The sequence below is a fragment of the Helobdella robusta genome (assembly GCF_000326865.2).
Source record: "Helobdella robusta unplaced genomic scaffold HELROscaffold_49, whole genome shotgun sequence".
Classification (NCBI taxonomy): domain Eukaryota; kingdom Metazoa; phylum Annelida; class Clitellata; order Rhynchobdellida; family Glossiphoniidae; genus Helobdella; species Helobdella robusta.
In genome coordinates this window covers 398,133-422,697 of record NW_008705246.1, presented here as the reverse complement: position 1 = coordinate 422,697, position 24,565 = coordinate 398,133, and the positions used below count along the sequence as shown (strand labels likewise).

At 32.1% G+C, this 24,565-nt stretch overlaps 4 protein-coding genes across 4 annotated transcripts; 1 reads left to right on the top strand and 3 right to left on the bottom strand.

The window, feature by feature from the left end:
* Positions 1–1,428: 1,428 nt before the first annotated feature.
* On the bottom strand, positions 1,429–6,033 carry HELRODRAFT_102301 (hypothetical protein). Its single transcript, XM_009026748.1, has 8 exons — positions 5,889–6,033; positions 5,538–5,753; positions 5,319–5,469; positions 5,115–5,251; positions 3,527–3,766; positions 2,853–3,182; positions 2,245–2,376; positions 1,429–2,097 (listed from the first exon to the last, which is right to left on the bottom strand). The coding sequence occupies exons 1-8, from the start codon at positions 5,937–5,939 to the stop codon at positions 1,771–1,773; spliced, it is 1,584 nt and encodes a 527-aa protein (XP_009024996.1). The 5' UTR covers positions 5,940–6,033; the 3' UTR covers positions 1,429–1,770.
* Positions 6,034–8,172: 2,139 nt separating this feature from the next.
* Positions 8,173–10,151, top strand: HELRODRAFT_85923 (hypothetical protein; the record flags this gene model as incomplete). Its single annotated transcript, XM_009026673.1, has 4 exons — positions 8,173–8,220; positions 8,694–8,957; positions 9,394–9,437; positions 9,698–10,151. 4 exons carry the CDS (start codon positions 8,173–8,175, stop codon positions 10,149–10,151), a joined length of 810 nt encoding a protein of 269 aa, XP_009024921.1.
* Positions 10,152–11,871: 1,720 nt separating this feature from the next.
* Positions 11,872–15,414, bottom strand: HELRODRAFT_178651 (hypothetical protein; the record flags this gene model as incomplete). Its single annotated transcript, XM_009026747.1, has 1 exon — positions 11,872–15,414. One exon carries the CDS (start codon positions 15,412–15,414, stop codon positions 11,872–11,874), a length of 3,543 nt encoding a protein of 1,180 aa, XP_009024995.1.
* A 1,674-nt stretch (positions 15,415–17,088) lies between these two features.
* Positions 17,089–17,901, bottom strand: HELRODRAFT_86081 (hypothetical protein; the record flags this gene model as incomplete). Its single annotated transcript, XM_009026699.1, has 1 exon — positions 17,089–17,901. One exon carries the CDS (start codon positions 17,899–17,901, stop codon positions 17,089–17,091), a length of 813 nt encoding a protein of 270 aa, XP_009024947.1.
* Between the last annotated feature and the right edge of the window lie 6,664 nt (positions 17,902–24,565).

Sequence of the window (24,565 nt, the reverse complement as noted above, 5' to 3'; positions counted from 1 at the left end):
GGAATCGAAATATGGCCTTATAAGACATATTAGACATATGATTACATGTGATGTTGTTGCTGCCCTTTGCAGATATTTGATCCTTTCTAGATTAGACTACTGCAACTCCTTATTGTATGGGGCCTCACGTGCATCTCTCAGAAAACTACAGACTATCCAAAATAAAACTGCTAGAGTGATATTTAATAAACCTCCTCGTTTTAGTTCTTCCATTCTCTTTCCAATGCTTCATTGGCTTCCAATTTCCGCTCGAATCATCTTAAAAATTGCAGTCCTTACCTTCAAAACCCTTTTATTAAAATCCCCAACATATCTATACGAGGTTTCTTAAACAATCCAGTTGCCTGATCCCGTCTGGCTGGCCGCGGTTTTCGTCACGCTGCTCCGTATGTCTGGAATGCGTTACCTCCTGAATTATATATATATATATATAGCTAACGTACAGAAGTATGTATGTAATTTTTATGTCTGCAAATTGTAATAAAAATGTTTTTCGCATACATGCTTATAATATAACCATATATATATAGATATATGTATATATATATATATATATATATATATATATATATATATATATATATATATATATATAATGATTTAATGTATTTATGTGCTGCATGATATATGTATATATATATATATATATATATATATATATAACACAGTGCTGAGTGGTTGGTTAAAAGTGATGGCATGATGTGTTGCATAACTGCTGAAATTAAAAATACTTACATATATCACGCATAATTCATTCACTGCCAATTTATGTAGAAAAAATTTACTATTAAACATTATCTGGATTTGTAAGATTTTTAACTTCACGTGGTGCGGCATTCGTTGAACATTCAGCTAACGTTAGCAAGTCTGTTGATTAAATTAGTGAGATAAGTTAGTTTATGATCGCCGTAAAGATAGTGTAATGATGTGTTGTGCAGTTGCAAATTGTTCTGCAGATGATGGCGATGACTCGGCGATGTTTGTTGGTGATAGAAAATTTTTTAAAACCAGTGCTAGGGTGATTGTAACAATAACTGAAAAAATTTACATTGAGTGTTTTTTGAAGATGTTACAGTAAATGTTATTTAATTTTATGTTTTCGTTGTTTTACTATTCCTACTCTTGAATGCAGTTTTATGACCAAACAATCAGACTTCATTAAACACCAAAAGATGATTGCATACTTCTCCTTCGTTGGCTTTCTTCCTTTGTCATTTATTATCTTCTGGGGAAAAAAAAGAAAAATTACTCAGCAAAATTAATTTGTAAAAATAATGCAAATTTTTCACATAGAAAATTGTTAGCGAAAAATAATATATCGAATTTTAAATAATTAGCAATTGTTTGAGTCATTTAACGTAATGAGGTTTAACGAGATGCAAATGATGACTATTATCGTAATGTTATGTTTGTGTGATTCACGAAATCATTGCTTTATTCTTTGTATCGAAACGATGCTTATCAAGTTATATCAGATAGGTAAGTATCTTTTCAAAATGAAAAGAATGAAATTCAAGTGCGTAGTTTTCAGATTGTTACAGATTACTAGGCATCGTTCTCATTGAAATTATTTAAAATTGTTTGTGATAAATGGTCACCGAAGATAATGTTGGATGGAATTCTATGCTACTACTGGTCGTTTGTGTTAGTGTGTAACGTAACTGTAAATAATGAGCATCACATTCTGTTAAAATGTCACATTTCTAAAAAAATTTGTGCTTTAAAAAAGACTAAAAATTAACCAATTTTTTAAAGAAAGCTAAAACAAAATTATGGAATAAAATTATGAGCTAAAAGTGATTTACTATTGAAAATGTTGGATCGGCTTTCCATGAACTTGATAGCGAAATCGTCCGCCCCCGTAATGATGAACCTGTGTCTGAACACATCGATGACTGCACCCACGTAGAAATCCTGAGGTCCGTAATAGACTGGACGGTCGGTTGTGCTCCCTGGTTTCGCTACGCGGGACTTCTCTAAAAACTTCCCTCCTTGAATGCCCGAGTTCTTCACTGGAGGCTCGTAAATAGTTATCGTGTCGTCAGCCAAACGGTAGGAAATTATGAAGCGGCGAGTAAATTCCGATTTCATCGCTTCCTATTTAGTATTTTGCAAGTGGCATTCCGAATGTTTGATGTTTTCAAAAAAATTTAAACAAAATTAATTTCAAGTCGAAATACAAATTCAACACAATCAAATATTTTTAGCACCAAGTGATATTTATTTGAAAATTACCACAACGACCATTTTTGCTTCGTATCTGAGAACGACTCCATCCCAATTCATCATCTTGATCAGGTCTTTTTTTGGAGGTTCGAGTACCAATTTCTCAACGGACTGCAAGCTGTCCTCCAGTGTGCCATACCCAGTGTACTTCTTTTAACGATTTGTTGTTTGTTGACATTATTGTTTAATATCATTTTGAGAACGTATTAAAACTTAAATTTCCAAAACTGGTGTTGATCACAATTTGACATGGAGTTGATACTTGAAGCAAAAATGTAAACGTAATTTTTGTAAAATATAAAACTTTAAAATGAAACCTGAGATATTTTACAAAAACTACTTACTGGTAGTTCGGCGCCATTTTCTTGAGCAGTCTGAAAAAAATTAATATGGAATTTCATATAACTTCTTTAACTTATATCAACAAAAATTTCATAAATTTTTGATTAAAATGGAAAACGTGTTGAATTACATAACGCATGTAATCAACATTATTCAACAATTTATCAAAGTCGTAATTTTCGCATTAGTTATTTTACTGATCATTTTGACAAACTGCAATGTTTTTCCCTAATCAAAAAAGTATTGAATTAAATATGCAAATGATATCGACATATTAAAATAACTTTGCGATGATGCAATTCCTCGGAGTACGGAGTAAAATCGGTTAATCCATAGTTCTTCCAATAGAAGGCCTTTGTGAAATCGTCACAGTCATAAATCAGAAATGGTCTGTTGTACAACAAAATTGTTCTACCAATAGCAAAATCTTTAGGAGAAAAATAATCGTGAATTTCATTCTCTGTGAGTTCCAGGACGATTGACGGAAAATTCGAATCGACGGAATTCCTATTTTTAGGAATTCTTTGCCGAGAAATTAAAACGGAAAAGGGATCGTGTCCGTCGTTTTTTGTGTGCACCTCTCGTACTTCAACTGTGTCGTTCACAAGGTAATACTGTGGTGAATAACATATATTCAAATTTTATTTATTTAATCAAACCAATAAACAAATTATGGCAATGATCTAAAGACCCAGAGTAAAAGAAAATAAATTCTTGTCTGGCAGGTCACCATATACAAATTTTTAAATAAAATTATCTAACAAATACATTACTTTTTTATTCCTAGAAACGTCAAAACAAAATTAGCATAATACACGATTTACACGAATACTTACATTAAATTCAACAAAACTTCGAGATGCAACAATTTTTAGTTGACTTTTTACAAAAAGATATAAAGATTTTATGATATTGTTATAAAATGCAATTTAATTGGAATTTATTTGAAAAAAATTACGTGTAAAATAAATTTTCTTCGCTCCTTTGAAGATGCTCTTTGATCATCTCCAATACAGAAAAATCTTAAAACTTTTCTATCGAGGTCAAGAAATCTTTTTAACGATTCCAAATGATTTGAAGGCGGGTTGATGAAAGATTTAGATTTCATTACATCGGATGTTTCACGGCTCATGATGTACGGATCGTCAGGACACTGCTCTGCCGGATTCACTTCAATACCTTCACTCTCCAAATATTCCTGCATGTGCAATTCAGATGAATTAATTAATTATTCACAGTTTTAAACACGGATTGCAACAAATTACATGTAATTTGTTGTAATCAGGAATATTTTTGTTCTTCATGAAAATGTTTTTTTTTCATTTAGTTGACTTATGGTTGATTGCACCGCACCGACAGGCGCAAATGTGGAAGTAAAATAACGCAAGCAAATATGAACATGGGCATTTAAAATTTAAGTACCACACAATTATTGCCAATGAGCGGATATAAACATATGACTATAATTTATTAAATTAAGTTAATTAATTTTTCAGTATTTTGAAGGATGAAATTAAAAAGCAAAACGCTGAACGCGTTGTTCTATGATTGCCAAAAGATTTCAGACTTTCAAAGGCGTACATGTAAAATATTCATATTTCTAAACCAATAATAAATGAGATCAAAAAGAATTTGAGACAAAAGTTTAAATGAAACAAACGTGAGGGAGTTAGTAAAATGAATTAGTAAAATGAATTAATAAAATGAATTAGTTGAATAAATTAGTAGGTGCAATCAAATATTAATTATGGTAAACATTATAATGCAAATAATAGATTTAACAAAGTAGTAGTGAAAACATATTAAAAAGATTAAAATAAGGAAAATTTTATTGAATATTTACAACAGACGCTTTTATTTATCTCACTGATAGGACCATTGGTGGATTCTGATAGTTTTAATGAAACCTATAATATGCTAATTACCCCTTAAGAAAAAAGAAATTATAAAACATTTTTATTTCAAAAATGTCAATTTTTCTTTTTCAAATTTTTATATTTATATAAAAATAAATAACTAATTTTAAATTAAAGTTGAAAGTTGTTTTGAAAAGTTTTAGTTTTTGCTGAATTAAAATGGTTCGTTCTGTCTTAATGCAAATTACACTCCAGTACAAAAGTGTTGCACGCCTGAAATGTTTGAAAAGTTTAGCAAGTAACGAGGAATGAAGTAACTGCGTAGGAATATATGAATATATACATGTTAATTAATGTTTACTTTAAAATTATCTATACTTTTTTTAACTTATACATGATGAAATATCTTGAAATAATTGTTTCATAAACTTAATATACATGATTTACAACACCTAGCGATCCAAACGTATTTTTCTATATATACAACAGTTGTGCGCAGGCTAATACATCCTATTTTATAAATATGTTAATACCCTAATACCCCTTACAACTCTCGAGATGCTTTTTATGATGCGATGGCCTAAATATTTTATTCTACATAGATTAGGACGTTTTTAAATTTTTCTCGTAAGAAAACCCGTGATATCATAACTAACGCCCAAATACAAATGAAACTATTTGATTGCTAACTGTTGTCCAAGCATCACAATCGTAAATGTGAAAAACTCTTCCAAAGCAATTTATGTTTCTCCCATTGTTCAGATCCTTCCACGTGTAACTTCCACCTTCATTGTTTTTCGGTATCTTTTGCCTTTTTATCATTTTTCCTAGAAAATATGTTTATTTATGAGTTGGCAAAATATTTTCCAGTTTTAATTAAATTCGCGTGATAACCTTGATTCAGTCCGCTATTTGCAACGACAGGTTCATTGACGACCATTGTGCCATCTTCCAGATAGTAATATATCTGTACTTTTCGAATTCGGTAATTTTCGTTTGGAGATTCCGCTACTGTTTCCTTGAACCAGGCTTTGAAACTTAACACCTGTTAATACCAGCAATATGTCAGGGTTAGGGTAAACTAAATTGTCTTAAGAAAATTTAGAAATAAACCTTTTTATCAAGAGCCACAAAACTCGGCATAAATGGTTGTGGTGGTGCAGGTTTTGATTGTCCGTAATATAATTGTGGATTGTAATTGTTTACGCTTATCAGTTCGTGTATTTGGTTGGTCTGCAGTGGGCTACCACCAGTATCAAGGTCAGGTTTTTTCTGGACAGCGTATCCATTGTTGAAACCTAATGTGTGGCTTCTATGGTAATTACTTTTCTGTTTAAAATTTTAAATAGTTATATTAATTGTATTTGCAATACGGAACAAAATTTAAAAATAGCATTGAATTAAAATTGAAATAAAATAACAATTAAATGATATTTTGAAACTTATCAAGGTTAATATGCCAACTGCAAAATCGAAATGCTGATTTCCCGGCAAAAAGGGCAATTTGCTGTTCATTATAACGCAAAAATAATTTGCTAATGAAATTAATGCGTCTTAGACGGTCCCAAGAAACGAATGAAGACACGGGAGAGCGAGCACTTGTTATGCTGCTGTCATGACGACCAGTGAACGTATAGCTGATGTACAACGCTTGCTCTCATGAATTCAGCTCATATTATAAAACAGTAAATTTGAAACCATAATTAAACTAATGTATTAAAGATATTTTAAAATTATTTGCCTTTTCTTTTATGTTTTTGTGTTTTTATATGTTTTTAAGTTTTACATATTGAATTACACGCAGGAACTGAACTGAAGCATTTGATCTGAACATTGACCTGGAAGCAGTTACGTCATTACACCGTATTTTTCCGTTGCAAACCATCACCTGCTGGAGTTCCATCAATTATAGTAAATGCGTGACGTCATTGTTTCCAGTAGAGCGTACCATGGGAGAGATACGTTAGGGAGGGCAATTCCAGTTTAAAATTTCACGGTTTTTTATTTTAATTTCAACCTGTACCTTTGAAAATATACTTTGTTATTAACTATTGAACTAATTTTACATTTCAATCTTATGGATAGTTCTGACTAATATTACAACTCAGTGGTTATTGGTAATTCGGAAAAATTCCCTTTATATTATATTCAATTTTTCAACTATTTTTGAAAAAGGAGCAAGTTAAACCATCAAAAACTGTTGAATAATGTACGAAAGTTTTGACTTCAAAAAAATCCTACAGCATATATATATAGAATATAACACACACACATATACATATATATAGAATATATAGAATGTATATATTCTATATATATGTCCTACAGTAACATTCTAAAATTCCATGTAAAATATAGAGGCTGTGTAACTAAATTTTCTATGGCATGACTTAAATGATTGGTTAAATTTAATTCTCAAGCTGTTTTACCAAATCGTTATAAAGTTTATAAGGCAACCATTTCAACGAAAGAGCAACTCAAAATAAAAAGATTAACAGCTCATAGAATTTGAGTGATGCGATCAGCATAATTAAAAAATTTTCAACTTTCGCCTTCTGTATTAATTTTTAATAAGTAATATATATATATATATATATATATATATATATACACTTATATATATATATTTACACTTATATATTAATATATAAATGTATGTATATACAAATACATATATATACATTTATATTCATTTATATATATATATGACTTGACCTAGGAGCGTTTAAGTCGTTATATTCTATAATAAGTTAGCTAGAATTAGCACTAAATAAAACAAATTTTTTATTTAAATAGGCAAAATTTTGTTTTTGTGTATTTTTGATGTTTCCTGATATGCGGACAACGTTCGTGAGCCTCGTAAAACGGTCTGGAGGGCCGCAGTTTTCCCATCTCTGTTTTATTATAATTCTTATTATAACTGTCATTATTTTTTATAGGTTACTAACACATACTTAGACGGAATAATAGGTTGTTCGTTGCAAGAATAATACGCTGAATTATATAGTTCAGTGGAATAATATAACCGGTAGTGTAAGTATTTGATTCTTTATTAATAATTTTGGATTCAACTATAAAAGGTTAATAATTTGTGGTAGATTTTCTGTTAGTGGAATAAAATGAAATATTGGATTTGTTTAAGAAATTTATACCTAAATATGGTTTGGTCGAGCGTTGTACATTTCATAAATATATTATGCTGCACTACTTGCACTATTAAGTTTGTATTACGTTACAATCATTGAATTACATGTAGGAAGTGAAATGAAGCGCACGTTGTCCTGGATGGAGACAATTACGTGATTCAGTATACTGTATTATTTACAATAAAATAAACGAATGTACCTATAACGGGGAACGATCACGAGTCGGAGTCACTCCGCGCTAATTTTCCAACTACATGCCCTGCGTCTACAATGGTCTATGGATGCTGACGTCATTGCATTTCTTGCTTCCAGTACAGTGTACAATGGGAGAGATTTGGTAAGACATTTCAGGTTAAAATTCCATGATTACAATACAACTTATTGAAAAATTTATTAACACATTTAATTTAATAAACTTTTGTAAAAAAAAATTATGAACTTAGGTTAACTTTTTATTTGAAAACTTGTGTATTCGTGTTTCCGCTAAAAATTTGATTTCTCGTCCACCTTGTTGTTTGTAGCGACGTAGCTTAGTGAGTTGCATCGCGTATGTGCTGCTGTGCGTCTTCTTGGTTGGTGACATTTCTTGAATTAATTGCAGGATGAACAAGGGACAGATTTTAAACAAAGTAGAAGAGTTTGCCGATCAAGTCAGCACTTTCATTTCAAATTTCAATTTACAACTCTTAAAAAAAACAAAATGATTTTTTAACATTAAAATTAACATTGAATTTTAGTCTTTTAAAATTAAATGACTTGTATGTATGTATTAAGAATTATGTTTTATTATATATTATATTATATCTCATGAAATGAATTCGTTCTGATTTCAACTTTTAAAATTTAAAAGTGTGTCAACAGATTGTCTAATTCACTTAGTTAGTCATAAAAGTCATTAGTCAATTCAAAGTCAGAATTTATTTATAAACACTTTTTGCTTTTTTAACTTCATCTTTGTTTGAACTTTTTTTGATTAACATTGATTATATATCATTTTATTTTATAAAATGAGAGCATTTTAAAATTAAAATGTTTTTTAGATTTGTTTTAAAATGTTAACTAATCAAATTAAAAAATTACTTTCTCTGACAACATGACAGACCCAAATTCAAATACACGACAGGTCTTACGAAAGGGGAAACATTTTTTACCACATGTAGCTCGTTTATGCATAGTGAGCACGTTCATTGAAGATGGCATTCGAATGTGGTCTCAATGGGAGTCTCAGCGGGATTACATGATGCGCTTCTGGGACATCCACTACATTCTCGGCACGATCTTCGTTCTCGTCAATTTGTTTGGTCAACTGGGCGGGGCTGCAATTGTTCTCGGGAGGAAGTATGTCAATGTTGGAATCGCAGTTCTCTTCTTCGTTGTCATTTTACAAGTGAATTTAATTTGATTTATTTCAATTACAATATTCTATTGATTTGTATTGATCAATTTGCCATAGATTTTTCATTGAATAGTGAAATTTCTTGTGTTTTGAATTTGTAGTATGCAAACATATGGTATGTTCTATTTAATCAACATAGCAACACTCAAGGACTTATACTGATGGCGAGATGTCAATGTTGAAAGGTTTTAATGGGATGTGATGTAGTTTCAAAGCAACAATGACTATAATTATAATGATTCTAAAAGCACCAGACATGAGATAATGGATTAATTATTTTTCTTATTGAAATCATTGTAAATGAATTTTAAAGCATTCATTCATGAGTAATTTTTAATTGAATAATACAATGGTCTTTAACAAATCTTAAATTTATTTAAAAAAATATTTGATTTATTCAAGAAAAATTCAAATTATTTTTTCCTAGACAATTGCTTATAACATATTAATGGAGCCGAGATTCCTTCTTAAGTAAGACATGGAATTGCTTATTCTACTTATTATTTTGTTGATTGTGTTTATGTTCACATGCTCTTTTATTGTTAATATATAAAATTTGAATTAGCACTTTGTTCATTCTTTAATTTCGTTTCACTCTATAATTTCGTTTTAATGAGAATAGTCATTTACTCAAATTAACTTTATGTCTGGTTTTGCATATTTTAAATTTAGTTAAATCTTATAAACGAATTTAGCAATTTTCATAAATTATTACTTGCTTTCTTTTTCAGAAATCTTGCTCTTTTGGGAGGCCTGGTGCTGCTTGTTGCAGAAAACAAAGCCCAAGGTAAAAGTTTATTTGCTGGTCTGCCTTCGATGGGGGAGGGCTCGAGCAAGACCTACCTGCAACTCAGTGGTCGACTCTTGCTTGTTCTCATGTTCCTCACTCTCATCAAGGTAGATTTTTCAAGTGCATTCATCATCGTCAACATTTTTGGAGGTCTCCTAGCACTGCTCATAGCTATTGGTTACAAGACAAAGTTGGCCTCGTTAACTCTTGTTCTGCTGTTGAGCTCTTTGAATGTCTATGTGAACAACTGGTGGAGCTATCCTGCTGAAAGGTCTCTTCGAGATTATCTAAAGTATGATTTCTTCCAGACTCTATCCGTTGTTGGTGGTTTGTTGTTGGTTGTTGCACTTGGGCCTGGGGGTTACAGTCTTGATGAGCATAAGAAGAAGTGGTAGCTCAATTCAGTTGATTTTCTTCATTCTTCTTACCAGGTCTCTGTCTAACTAACTGGCTTTATCTTTTCAGGACTTATATCAAATTTGTTGTATTGTATATATATATATGTATATATAAAACTGTCAAAAATGCAATTATTGATGAAAATCACAGCATGTTTGTCGTTAGTTAACATCCAATTTAACTTTTCGATTTTTCTAACGGTTGATCGTAAATCATTTTCAAGTTTTTTTAGTTCAAAACCAAATTTTTTGTTTATTTTATTCATGATAGAACAGAAAAGCTTTTTTCGGTATTCATACTGTAGAGTAGAGGCACAGTAATATATATGAATATAATATATATATATATATATTCCTATACCATCTTTGGTGTTGAAATTGGGGTTAAAAAATATATATATATATATATATTTATATATATATATATATATATATATTTGAGCATCTGGTCACAAACACAACATATCAATTTCAACACCAAAGATGGTATAGGAATACCGAAAAACGCTTTTCTGTTCTATCATGCATAAAATAAACAAAAATTTTGGTTTTGAACTCAAAAAACTTGAAAATGATTTACGATCAATCGTTAAAAAAATCAAAAAGGTGAAGTTAACTAACCCCAAATATGCTGTGATTTTCATCAATAATTGCATTGTATATATATATATATATATATATATATATATATATATATATATATATAATATATATGTGTGTGTGTGTGTTTGTATGTATATGCGCTGTTTTTAATACTGTGTGCTTGTGTGATCGGTAACGTTGGCACTTTGGTTCGGTTAGAACCTAGTTGAGGTTGAATGATCCGTGTCTGAGTGCTTCTTGTTACTCCAGCCTAACGTTTGATTTTATAGAAATTCAAATGAGGCTCACACTAAACAGTCCTAATCAGGAAGTTTAGTACAGATTGTTGATTGCATAACATTTGCCTGACCATAACTTGTTAGCTGAATTGTTGCATGTTTGTGCAGTGCATCATTAAAACAACCATATAAATGTACATTTTCATTAACCTATTGTTTTTCATGCAAATTTTTTTATTTGAAAATATTTAAATTTTTGAAGAAAAAATCCTGTTAATTTATTTTTTTTAACTTTATAACATTATTTGAAAATTTTAATTTTGTTAAGGTTAATGGTTTTATTATTTTGTTGATGCTTGTCATTATGTGCTGTTGTTAGTCAATCATTTCAGTTAGTAGCCTCCATTTAGCTGTGTTCGTGAGCTTAAGTGCTTGTGTAGGTTTCAGTTCTACTATTAAATTTTTTGCCTGTTGGACCATACTGCAAGATTTAAATATTTACATAGGTGAAATAACGAACTAAAATACGTGTTGACTTCATGACAAATGTTAAGATGTACATTTCCAGCTGATAAATGATTCAATATTTGTATTGTTTCATCTAGTCAACATAGTTTGTTAAATTCTCGCTTGTTATTTTTAATTAAATGTTTACGTGCAATTATGTTCTGAATTGCTATTGAAAAATTACTTTATGAACAAGACTTTTTAAAATTATAGATTTTATTTCACAAAATTCGTTACGTTATTCCATTCGAATTTAATAACTCACAGTTATCGAAAATAAATGACTTTCAGATTTTTTAGATAAATATTTAAATAAATATACAAGATAAAATCTGCTGTCAAGCAGATTATAAGTTTAAAATTTTGCCAATTATGGTTCTTTGAGCTTGTTACAGTAATATCTGACTTATCTTCAGTGGCGCCTTGTTTCTGCGCTCATGAACGGAATTGTTGCTCGAATAATTGATGTTGTTAGAACCGTCACTCGAAGTTCTAATTGTTTCTGGTGAGGTAAATATTTCTTTTTCACACATTTTAGCTGACCGATGATAACTGTTGAGTGGTATTGGACGCCTTCTTACTGCACTCGCATCTTCGTTGAAGGGCAGCATGCTTATAGTCATCGGCCTCCTGTTTATTCGCCCTAGACGGTTGTAAAAATCGGACTCGCACTTATTTGCGTTCTTCCTTTTCAGAGTTTCTTGATTCTGGTTGACATACAGATTTTGTTTGATTGGTTTTCCTTGAGCGAGTCGGTTTGACGGAAAGGCTTCTGTAGTGACTTCGTTAATGTTTGCTGTTGCTGAATTATTAAACTGGTCATCATTATAGCAGTAATTGTTTACAGTTGAATTATTAAATTGGTCAGTGTAGCAAGTGTTTACGACGGAATTATGGAATTGGTCGCCGTAACAGCAAGTACTCTCGGTTGAATTATTGTGTTGGTCGTTGTAATAGCAGGCGTTTTCTGTTGCTGAGTTATTAAATTGATCGTTACAAACACTCGTTTTAATGGCTGAATTATTGAAATGGTTATCGCAACAACTACTATCTGTTACCAAACTATTAAACTGTTCGTTGTAATAGCAATTATTTTCTGTCGCTGAATTATTGAATTGGTCGTTGTAATAAGAGCTTTCTCTCTTTTTCTCTTGGGAGTTGTGAAACGCTTGGTAAACGTAACTATTTTTTAAGTTTGGTGGAGCCATCTCTAGATTGTTGCTGCTAGAGGAAGATTCACTTCGTCCATAATCGTTAATGAAACTTTGACAAGCTTGTATATCTCTTGATGGTGAAATAGTGCCACCTTTTCTGCTACAAACTCTACATTTTTCATACAGTTTCATCGGGTTTTGGAATATCTCATTATGATCTTTTTCATTACTCATTGGCCCCATAATGTTATTTTTGAGCCAAGTTTGAAATGGCTTCGAATCTTTGTTTTTTCCGACTACTCTTTTTGATTTCTTCTTTTGGTGCACTAAACTAGATGTCTTGCCTGGGGGTGCTTTTGTTTCTTCATCCTGTTCTATTGGAAACATGTTTTTATATACTTGCACCTTTTCGATAAAATTTTTCATCTGTTTAGTTTCAGTATTTTTGACAGGTTCTTTCCTTAATGTTACTGGTTCGCTACCTCCACTTGCACTGCGTGTTTTATTTTGAATATTTAATATATGACTTTTTGATTTTTTCTTTTTGCAAGGGTAAGCATCATCTGGTAAAGAATTTTTGTAAGATGAACTGACCTTATCATGCTTCGTTTCATTTTTACCGTGGTGAACTTCATTTTTTCTAGGCTCTCGTAAAACATACCATGCATTTTTAAGCACTGATTTTTTTTTAGTTTCGGGTGCAGCGTCAAATAATTGGCTTTGCATTTTGTATTCGTTCATCTTTTTTTCAGTTTCTTCCATCAGTATTTGTAACAAGTTGTTTCTTAACTCGGCATCTTGTTTTTTTATTAAGCTTTTCAACGTTTTGTTGAAATCCTTTTTTGATGAATGTCGTGAATTGGTCTTTTTTTCATGAAATGATTCTTTTTCTAATGATTTGCGATCGTGGCGGTTAATTTTGCTCTTATTCTGTTGTTTCATTTCTTTTGTTTTCAAATCCTGGTTGTTAACGTCTCTTTCATCATCAAATGGACACAATTTTTTGATCACTTTCATTTCTCTCACGAATGTTTCTCTAGGAGATAATGACAGTGTCCGTGGATTGCTATCTGTCCCAGAGTCGCATTCAGAAATGGTTTTATTTGAAAATGACCTAATGTATTTAGATTCATCGTAGTTTGGAGGGGGTTGATCTTGATTTGTATTGCCTTCTCTTATGTTCAAAGAATTCGTTGCAGTTTTATTTGACTCCTTAAACCAAGTTTTAAGTTGTTCCTTTTCCCTCATTCTTTCTAAACCGTCGTAATTTGTTTTGATAGGCATTTCTTCATCCTTGAATGTTTCGCCTTGAAAACTCACTTTCGATTTATTTTGGAAATTAGATTCCGGAAAAACGTCGTCGTCCCCTTCTTTTTCTGAATCACACCTTCTGTAAAACTCATCAATTAAAGGTGTTTTATACCAAACTCGTTTTTCATTTATAACATTAATTTGATTTTGCGGCGATTCCGCAGGAAACTGAATTGACAATGGTTTCCTATTAATCGTGTGGTTGCATTTCATTTTGTTCCCATAGTATATGGGTATTTTTGAAATAAAAAGTCTTTTGCTTGGAGCAGCACTGTCATTTATTTTAGACGATTTTCTAAAAATTTTTTTTACATCTGCAACAATTTCTGAATTATTCGGGTGGTCATATCCGTTCTCATTTACAGTTGGTTTTGATTTTATGACTAATGGCACTTCATAGTGTTTTCTTCTGATATGATCATGACTTGATGCATTTGCTATATTTTGAGAACTGTTGTGATATCCAATGTTTGTTGGACTCTCGCGGATCATTTTTATCGGTTTTTTCTCGTATGGACTACTATGTTCATTATTGTTTTTGTTAATCGCATTCTTTAAATCTTTTTTACAGTTGGCTTGTTTAAATGCTGACAATCTGCTATTTCCATTATATTGATTCACTAATAATAATCCGTTATTTGTCCATTTGTTCTTGGAAACTTGAGCGGAAGAGGATTGGTTTTCATTTTCTTCTGCTGCATCACGTAAATTTTTAATTAGATCACTATCTATCTCAGTTTGTTCATCTTTACAACAAATGTTAACGGGATTTTCAACATGGATAGAAACTGAAGTGGCTTCATCACTTCCCGGTTTTTCTTCAACCACTTCTTCAACAACTGTGATGCATTTAGAAATCGCCTGAACATCACTGTCAGTAGTTTTATTTATAGCAGATGGCTTTGATTTCGTAAAGGTTTTTTTTTCAACATTTGCCTTTCCATCAGAGTCATTATTTTTCCAACTTAAACCTTTAGACATAAGCAAGAACTTTTTTGTAACTTTTATTCCGGCTATTTCTTTTGGATATTTGTTGTATAACAAACTTTCCCGGTTGAACATGACCTTCTTTGTCGTAAAATTACTAGAAGTATCATTTTGTTGCCTGCCTGGACTTTTTTCTTTTGGATTGTCATCAGCTTCTTTCGGTTCATTGAAGGAAACGGTAAATGATTCAAATTTTTTTTGATTCTTATGTATTTGTATAAAATCTTCATTACTAAAATTAGGCTCAATGGAAATCTGTTGAACGGCACTGAGAGAGTCGCCTTCAACGTTCTTATCCTTCCTAATTAAATCTTTTGTCTCTTTGTCGCCGCTGTTATCGTCGCCAGATCCAAGGTGTGCTGCGCAAATTTTATTGTTCGTAGAATTTTTGATGTGTTTGTTTGTCATTAATGACCTGGCGGTTTTTGAAGCGGTAACACGTAATGTTCTGTACCGTGGATGAAGGCGAATTTTTTTCATTGATCCGATGAATAATTGTTCACAAAGTTCTAATTTGATTTTTATCGATCAAATACACGTAAGTATATAACTAAATATGGATATATTTGGAAAAATATACAACTTTCATTCCTTATTGTTTGTAAACAACTTTAATGAAAAAATATCAATAAAAAATTACGTTGCAAAGTTATTAAATTGCATGAAAATGTTTGAAAGATCAGACAAGGGTTCCGAAATTATGATGGAAAATTTACCATAAAGAAAAGCATTTAAAGACATAAATGAAACTGTATCATTATAAAGAAAAAATGAGGAAAATAATGACAAGAAATTCAAACAGGGGCGTTAAGGTGGCCTTGTACGCCTTGTAAACATAAAAGAAGCAAAACTGTTTATTTCATGAACAAAATACCCACCACAAACTTTGACATTGTTAAATAGAAACAAGAACATTAGCAACATTTAAAAATAAAATTTAAAAAACAATGAGAAAGAACCGACTGAAAAAATATGTAAATCAATTTTGAAAACAATTTTAAAAAATTGGCGTGAAGGTAGCCGAGAAACGTACTGGAACGCCGTCAAATAAGGAATCAAGAAAATTATTGTGATTAAATTTTTATCAACAATTCACCACTGTTCTTGTCAAAATACTGAAATTAAAAATTTTTGTCTCCTAAATTGTTGTGTGGCAATAAATTTGACATTGTTTTCATATTGTTTTGATTTGGGCAATCTGAAAATATGATGGAATAAAATGGAGGGTTGTCTTTGAATCGAGGTGACTTAGATGGCGTCGTTTCAATAGTTGTTGACGTGGTTTGAGACTTTTTAATTTTGCTGTTGAAGTTAGAATTGCTGACGCAAAATGGAAATACTCTTGACGTCGTTCCACCATAGAAAGGTTTGGCATTCACATGTCCGCTTACTTTTGAATATTCATTCGTCTCTACAACTATTTCTGATTTTGATGTTAAGTCGACGTCAGAGCCTATTATTTTATGTGCATTATTCCAACTTTTTCTCCGCCATATAGCGTAGATAGCTACACACAAGCACACAATTGCAAATACAACAACGCTTATTAATGATACAAGGGCCAATTTTTGGTTTTCATCGTGTTCCAAAGTGTAATCATCAAAGTTATTAAAATCGATGCTTTGTGCTTTATAGTTGGGCATCGACGTCTGAAAATTTTGATTAATTTTAATTTTCATCTACTCTATTTTGAAATGCCAATGTTTTAATATTTTTATAATTAACATTTATAGAGAGAATAAATTTTCAACAGTTGTAGAAACGTACTTGTAGCGGCATAATTAGTGAAAAAACTTTTTCCGATTTTGTAAATTCGTTTTCGCCAACGCATGTATAATCTCCCAAACTGTTCATGGTGACGTTTGTTATTATAGCCGTGCTTAATAATCTGCTTTCGTGAGTTCCCGCGGTCCACAATTTGTTCAAAGTAGTTTGGAAATGTTGCGATGTTGGATAGGTTCCATCTCTCAGCCAGTACACTTTGGGTTCTGGTTCACCATAAACCAGGCATTCGAATGTTGTATCCACATTCGCCTTGCTTTCTATCGTTGATTTTCCTGTATATGTAAAATAAATAATATTGAATTGCTTGTTTTGTTTTGTTTTATTTCCAACTACAAAATATTTTAATTCACCAAAAAATTGATAATATTTTTACAACACATAATTTACTGATAAAAATTTTAAAAAGTCTCTAAGCCAACCGACGGCAATAATTGTTAAGGGGCAGACGAACTGTTCTGCCTTCAAATCTCTCCAATGACGATTGATTACTTGTTGAACTCCAGTTTGGCAGGTCGGTCCTCCTTCGTTATCTATCCAAACGGTCGGAGCGGCAACCAGCCACGCGCGCAACCACTTCATCTCGCAATCGCATTTCCACATGTTTCTATTTAGTTTGAGAAACGAAATTTCTGACTTTGTTAAATATGGCAGTATGTCTTTGTTTAATGTCACTAATTTGTTGCCAGCTAAATTCAGTGATTTTAATCTGTTGAAATTTTTGAAAAAATCAACTTCCAAATGGGTTAAGGAACAATTTTCCAAGCTTAATTCGGTTAAATTTTGTAATAACTCTAAAAAATTAGGATTGATCAGTTTTATTGGGTTGCCATCAAGCTTGAGTTCTGATAAACTTTTAAGAAGTGCAAGGCAGTCGTACGGCACGTCCTTCAGTTCATTATTGCTCAAGTCTAAAATGCTCAAAAATGCCAATCCGTTGAATGCATTTTTCTCGATGAATTTAATTTTGTTGTACGTCATTCGAAGTTCATGCAGGAGTGGGTAGAGTTTGAAAGAGTCAGACGTAATCCTGCTGATATGATTGTAAGAAATATCAAAAATTTTTAAATCATCCCTCAGAGTATTGGGCACAGATCGGAGGGATCTGTTGTTGCAGTTCGCCGCTGCCATGTTTTTTATTGTTGAAACTTTGCAGTACGACGCGCAATGAGCCACAAATGACATGAAAACTAAAGCTGAATAGAAATGATTGAGCATGTTTTTCTATTTCAACTCTTGAAAAGTTTGCAACGTTGATCTGTTGAAAATAAATTTTATACATTCGTTAAGATTCAACAAAAGTGAAACTATAAATTATTAAGGTATGTAAACACTAACAATTAAAATTTGGTTAACGTAATTACTTGCTAACTTTTGTTATTAATCGCTTACTAGGCAATTTGTAGCAAATGAAAACAGTTTTCAATAAAAATTATTTAATAATGCCCAGAATGCATTTGTGCAGACGTTCAAGAATGACGTCAGTACTTGCAAACACTTTATGGAAAAAAATTATGAATACCAATAAAAATAATCAATGCATACAAAATATTGAAAACGTTTTGTGAAAGAATAAGCAGACATGCATGAGAAAAACATTCTGCAAATCGCTCATCCGAAATTGTTTTTGCAACGAGACAATTCTCGGCAGAAATATAATTCACCTCTTGTTAAATTGACTACTCGGTCCATCGACCGAGTTGCAGAGGCCGTATAAACAAGGAAATCAAAATAAATAAAAAACCCAATGAACGAAAAACAAAATAAATGAATGAATAAATAACAAAACATTGTAAAATAGTGAGAAAAAATTGATTGTTACCAGAGCGTCGACGCCGGTCTAATGAACAAAAATTCTTTGACACAATGAACATTTTTGTTTCCATAAAATCATACAAAGGGTTCGCATTGCTTTCCTTAAACTTTCTTACCTGTTCGTTTGCAATTATAAACTTTTCTTTCTGGCATACTTTTACTCATCGTGTTTTATTATTTGCAATAATTTATTTGATGTCGTGTGAATGCACTTGAAGGATGGAACGCATTCGATGGAATGCATTTATTGTTTCACCTTGCAACGATCCTAACACCAAATATGCACATGCCATAAAAAGAGCAACTGATAAATGTCAATAAAGATTTTATTTCTATCTCTGATTAGGTTCTTAGACATCGTTCGCATTCAAGTTCCGCCTGCATTTTTGTTCTTCTGCACATCCACTCCGAGCTTCGTTAATTAAAAAATTCCAAGTCAAACAATCGTAAAATGGCACGTGTTTTTTAGCACAATGTGTTTAATAAAATTCCGTTATTCCACGTTCGCGCGAAATTTTATTTTATTTTCATTATATGAACGACTCATCAACATGCATGCATGCGGAATTTCCAATGCAAACATCATAGAGCATTTTTATTGTTTTTTTTTGTTGAGAAAGACAACAATGCTGATCAGAGGTGACTTGATGAGATTTTGTAGCAATCTTTTGCTTTAACGTTTATTATTTTTGTTATTAGCTTTTCATTCAAATGAATTCATTTGAATTCAGCAACAGAGAAACTGCGTGAAAAAGATGCAAAAACACAAAATGAACAAAATAAGGCATAAAGTAATTTACGGTAGGCCGCTAGAGTAGTGGCCGATAAAGAAGAAGAATGAGACACGAAGAAGAGAACATGCAATCAAGTTGCCACATTTACAAACAGCTTCTTTTTTAAATTTGCATTTGCAAATTTGCCACATTGACAAATTGGGCTTTTGGGTTTTGATTATCAAAGCGACTTTTCTGAACACTCTTATTTATGACCCACTTTTCAAAATCGTTGCTTTTATTTCAACATTTTTATTATTGTTGCTACTATTGTTCTAAGCATATTATTATTATTAAATTGTTCACAAAGCTGATTAAGAAGAATTAAACAAAATCAAATAGTTCTAAACATCAAATGATAGCAATAAATTTCTAAATTTCAAGTGAATCATTTTTTTTAATCTTTCAGTATTCTGGATAAAAAAAAATGTTAAATTAGAAGCGACTCGAATGAAGTGAATAATTAAAATTTTTCAGTTTTTAATTAAAAGAAATACATTATTATTACAATTAGAGAATAAGTAAGAACATTGTTTCTGGACATGCTGGCACGAAATATCGTATATTACTCTTTTTAACGTAAAGTCAAAGAAGAGGTCTGCCTTGTTCAACTAAATCATGTGAAGTATTTAAACAAATTAAATCAAATGACATCATAATCCAGCGTTTTGGAGTCGGATGAAAATATTTCCTAATCCAACTCCTTGATTACAATTCTTTAGATTCCGGCATGAGTAAAAAAATTTCCGACTCTCGAATCCGAGTTCGAACTCCCACGAAAAAGTTTTTAACTGTTGCTTTGTAATTTTACTTGAATAAGCTACACTTAAATAAACAAAAGATACTTCAAAAAATAACATTTCAAATCTACCGATGTAATTGTTTTTCATATTAAAATTAATTTATATTTATATTTCAAAATATACCAAAAGATAATTCATTTTTATTCATGACTTATTTCATTCTTGTGGCTGAAAAAACTGCGTTTTTTGCTGCGTCTCAGAGATGCCTTTTTTAAAATTGGTTGCACAGAGCGTTTGGTAGTATATTACCAGTTTTAAAGATGATTTTATATAGCTGTATACATCATGTATAAGTTCTAAAAAAGACAAGCTCTAAAATTTATTTTTGAATATAAATGAAATTTTTTTAAAACGTTTTTACCACTATCCGGAATCAACCCAGCCGTCCATCCTTTCGAGGCTGGTAAGTGGGTAGACGACGTAAGTTGTCGCATTTTGGCTGGCGAGGTGGCTCAGTGGTTCAAATGCGCGCTGAGTCAAACATCTCAATGGCTATCATATACTCAGTGTATATGATGCAGTGCTTGCGCGTGCACATAAAATACATGTGTACGTCGTGTGAAAAGAATAAACAGCCTTTGTGGCGAAAGATGGCTGCTTCATATCATTGGTTGAAGATATGAAGAACATAATCTATATATATATGCAACATTGTAAGTGGTTCTGCGTATGTCAGAGCTGCAATAATAAAGACTAATAAAAAAAAATAAAAAAATAAAAGTACAAGTTACAAAATAAAGCAATCTTATAATGAATGCTGCTGCTACCACTTTCAGCAAGATTTGTAATGTTAGAGTCTGATTGTCCATCACAAAAAACATTTAAAAAAATATAGAAAATATTGTCATTAAACATTTTTATAGAATACAATAATAACTTTTAAAAAATATGTAAAAAATTTTAAATTAAATAATAATAATTATTATTGAAAATACATTGTTATCTTTATTATTTCAATTCTCACTTTAATAATGCTCAGAAGTCACACATTTATACATTCGAATCGAACCGGGTCACAGCAAGAGCAGTGTCGGCAACCTTACAATACATGCGCTCGTGTAATTATTAATGAGTGTAGTTACAACAGTTGATGCCTGTATTCTCTCTCGTTCATGTCTGTACACGTTCATGTCGTACAGGACAGTGCACAGCACGTATGGCACCGAGGTTGCTTCACGGAACTCGTCTGATGAGGATATATTAGGGCTGTCGTAAACAAAGGCGAAGAATTGAGAAGTAGAGAGAAGGATTCGCCAACCACTTCATGCAGCATGGACAGAATAAAGAAAACAGTTCTTTGTTTGTTTGCCTGTTAACACCGTGAACGAAGTGAATTAAAGTTAATCGTAAAGAACGGGCAAGCTTAAAAGCAGGAGCGTGCTGGGAACTTATTTAATGAACATCATTCATCTACTGCTCTTGCTTGCTGCTACCTATCCAATCTTAAAGAATTTGTATTTGCTTGGTTGGTCGGTCGGTCGGTCGGGTCGGTCTGCGGTTAATTGGTCGGTTGGTTGGTTGTTTGTTTGGTTGGTTGTTTGGTAGGTTGGCTGGTTGGTTGGTTGGCTGGTTAGCTAGTTGGTTGATTGGTTGGTTAATTATTGGTTGGTTTGTTTGTTGGTAGGTTGGTGCTTGTGTGTCGGTTGATTAATTGATGTGTTAAATGATTGATAGATTAATTGATTAATAAGTTAATTCGTAAACTAGAAAGGTTAGCTAATAATTTAATTGGTTAATTTCACTTTGCAGCAGTGTATGTAATTGTAGGCTGTTGTTGTGCAGTCGGTTGTGTTATTGTGCATGGCCTGCTGTTATTGTTGATGTGTTTTGTTGTTTGTGGTGGTTTCGTTGGTTGTTGTTTATATTTGACAGTAGCTCTAAGCTTGAAATAAAATAACTTATTAGATTTTGTTATTATATAGTTTTAGTCAATACTTTTATCCCAGAAATTACTTTAAAAAAACATTTTGACAGTAAAAACGTGAACTGATTAACAAGAAAAAAAGGATTTATATGCGAGGTTTCAAATTGTGAATTTGTGAAGTCATAAAATTTAAAAACTAATTGAATGATGGTCGGACTGTTAATCTCATGAAGCGTTTTAATACGTCGGAGTAGATTGCTGGCTAATTGACGAAGTGGGCGCTACTTCACTTACGCTGGTGAGTTGTGTCGTCCTCCGAGCCATCATTCAATTTGGAAAATTATCCAAATATATTTCTCAATGTGTATTAACAAATTTTGTTTTTTAATTTTACGGGAAATAGGCGAAGATAGTTAAATTTACAACTTCGTTGTTGAAATTTCAGTTTGAAAACCTTCCTCTGCAAGTCTTCATCATGAAAGTTCCACCTCGGTATTACTTCATCACTTAATTTGGCATCCATCAATCCAACAGCTGCTGACAATAAAAGTGTTTCTTAATTGAATTTATGTTCATAATATACACAGCACTGACACCACAAGTCAACACGAACTGCACATGAGATGCCACAAATATGAAAATCAAGCAGGACAATCTTAACGACCGGATAGAAACTTTACAACCAACGAATAGCAGATGAAGCCATCAAGAAATTTAAAAATGAAGTTTCAAATAAAATAAAACCTTATCAACAAATCCATGAGAGCTCAAACAATATTTTAACAGACAAGTGATCAAAAACTCAAAAGCTAATAAGAACTGCATCAGTTTCTGATGTAAAGGACAAGACGTCATTAACACCGAAGGATTGGCGGAATATTTGTTGAACTGGCTTTCCAACCGCTTGTTTCAATAAATTTCAATGAGAAAGAAGCATTTGTATTATGTGCTCCTAAGTGTTAGAATGATGAAAATAATTTGAAATCAGAATACATCTTTTGGCTAATCCATTATTTTGAATAATTTTTAGTCAGCAAGAATATTTTTAATCCAAAACTAAAAAACGCGTTTGCCAACCTATTGAAATGGTAAAAAAAATTAATGTGCCGGCCAAAACATCAGCAAGCAATCGTAAAATGTTGATTTATTCTTTTATAACCGTGCTGTGTGTCGGCAGTATGACAACTTCATGCATTACCCCACGAACGCGACTGTTGACCCGGACAGAAAAATAGTTCCGCAGAAAGAACTCAGCTGATCGTTATTCATGCATAAAACTCGATATATATTCTCCGTCTGCAATCATCCATCAACCCAGACATGCATCTCTTCATAGTCGCATCTCTCCTTCCTCCTCCTGCTCATTAATGTGTGCGCATGTGTCTGCCACTGTTTGTAATTATCTGTGTGCATGTGTATATATACATGTGTGTGTGTGCGTGCGTGCGTGTGTGTGTGTTAAAAGATATGTATATATATATATATAAATATATGTATTTATCAACGTATGTACGCATGCATTTTTCAGGCGTTTCTTGAAGTCATTTCAAATTATGATGCTGAATTTTTAGATGGTCAGTTTGTTCCTCCAGGTAGGTTGGTGCTGTTGTCAACTTTCACAAAACCTTTTTTATATTATTTAGATTTTGTGCTCATTGAAGTTAAATCCGAAATCATTTGACTTCGAAGTTGCTTTTAAAAATTTGGGTTACTGAGTCAAATTTGGAACAAGTGTGAGGTTGGGTGAGATTTGATTGAAAATGAAAATGTCCATTCCATAATTCAATGGCTATTGATGTTAATAAAGTTTTAAGCATCATGCCAAATTATGTCAAACAATCCGACGGAAATGAGCATGGAAAATAATTGTTGCCTCGTACAGATTGGAACATTTACAAAAATATTCATCTTTCATTTTAGTTTTAAATGATCCACACAAAAAATGCCAGTATTGAAAAATTGCTATCAATTTAATAGGTGTACGCGTTTGCGTGGGTGTAAATTTATTTGTTTATTTATTTAAACCCTTTTGAATTTTTGAAAAATTATTTGTACGAACTCGTTGCGGGCGTGTGAGTGCTTGCTTGGATCCGGTGTGGCTGTTGTGGTGAGTTTTGTTCGCAGTTGCAACGTCTGCAAGTCCTACGTTCGACGCACCCCCATTCGATCGCATGAGTTCTTGTACAAAAAAAATTAATAAAAAAAATAAAGTTCAGTCGTCATCAACAAAATCTTGCAGCCTTGATCCAATATCGACGTTCATTGTCAAAAAATTGGTGGACACACTGCTGTCATTTTTCCATGTTTTGATCAACAACAATGCTTGAATCACAGACGATGGCAGTGGTGTTACCTCTGTTAAAAAAACCATCGAACATTGAAGACAATTTCAGGTCAATTTCTAACCTCACATTTATTTCAAAAACTATTGAGCGACTTGTTGCCGATCAGCTTCTTGGATATTTGAATATACATGCACTTTTTCCAAAATTACAATCAGAGTTTCGCCTTCATCATTCGACAGAGACTGCATTGTTGAAGGTTTGTTCAGATGTCCGTGAATCGATCGATCGATAAAGGTAACGTAGGCCACA

Coding starts and splice junctions, on each gene's coding strand:
- HELRODRAFT_102301 (XM_009026748.1), bottom strand. CDS start 5,939: ATGAACAGCAAATTGCCCTTTTTGCCGGGAAATCAGCATTTCGATTTT. Junction 5,470..5,537: donor TTGTGGCTCTTGATAAAAAG/GTTTATTTCTAA, acceptor TGGTATTAACAG/GTGTTAAGTTTCAAAGCCTG. Junction 3,183..3,526: donor GAAGAAAATTTATTTTACAC/GTAATTTTTTTC, acceptor TATTCACCACAG/TATTACCTTGTGAACGACAC.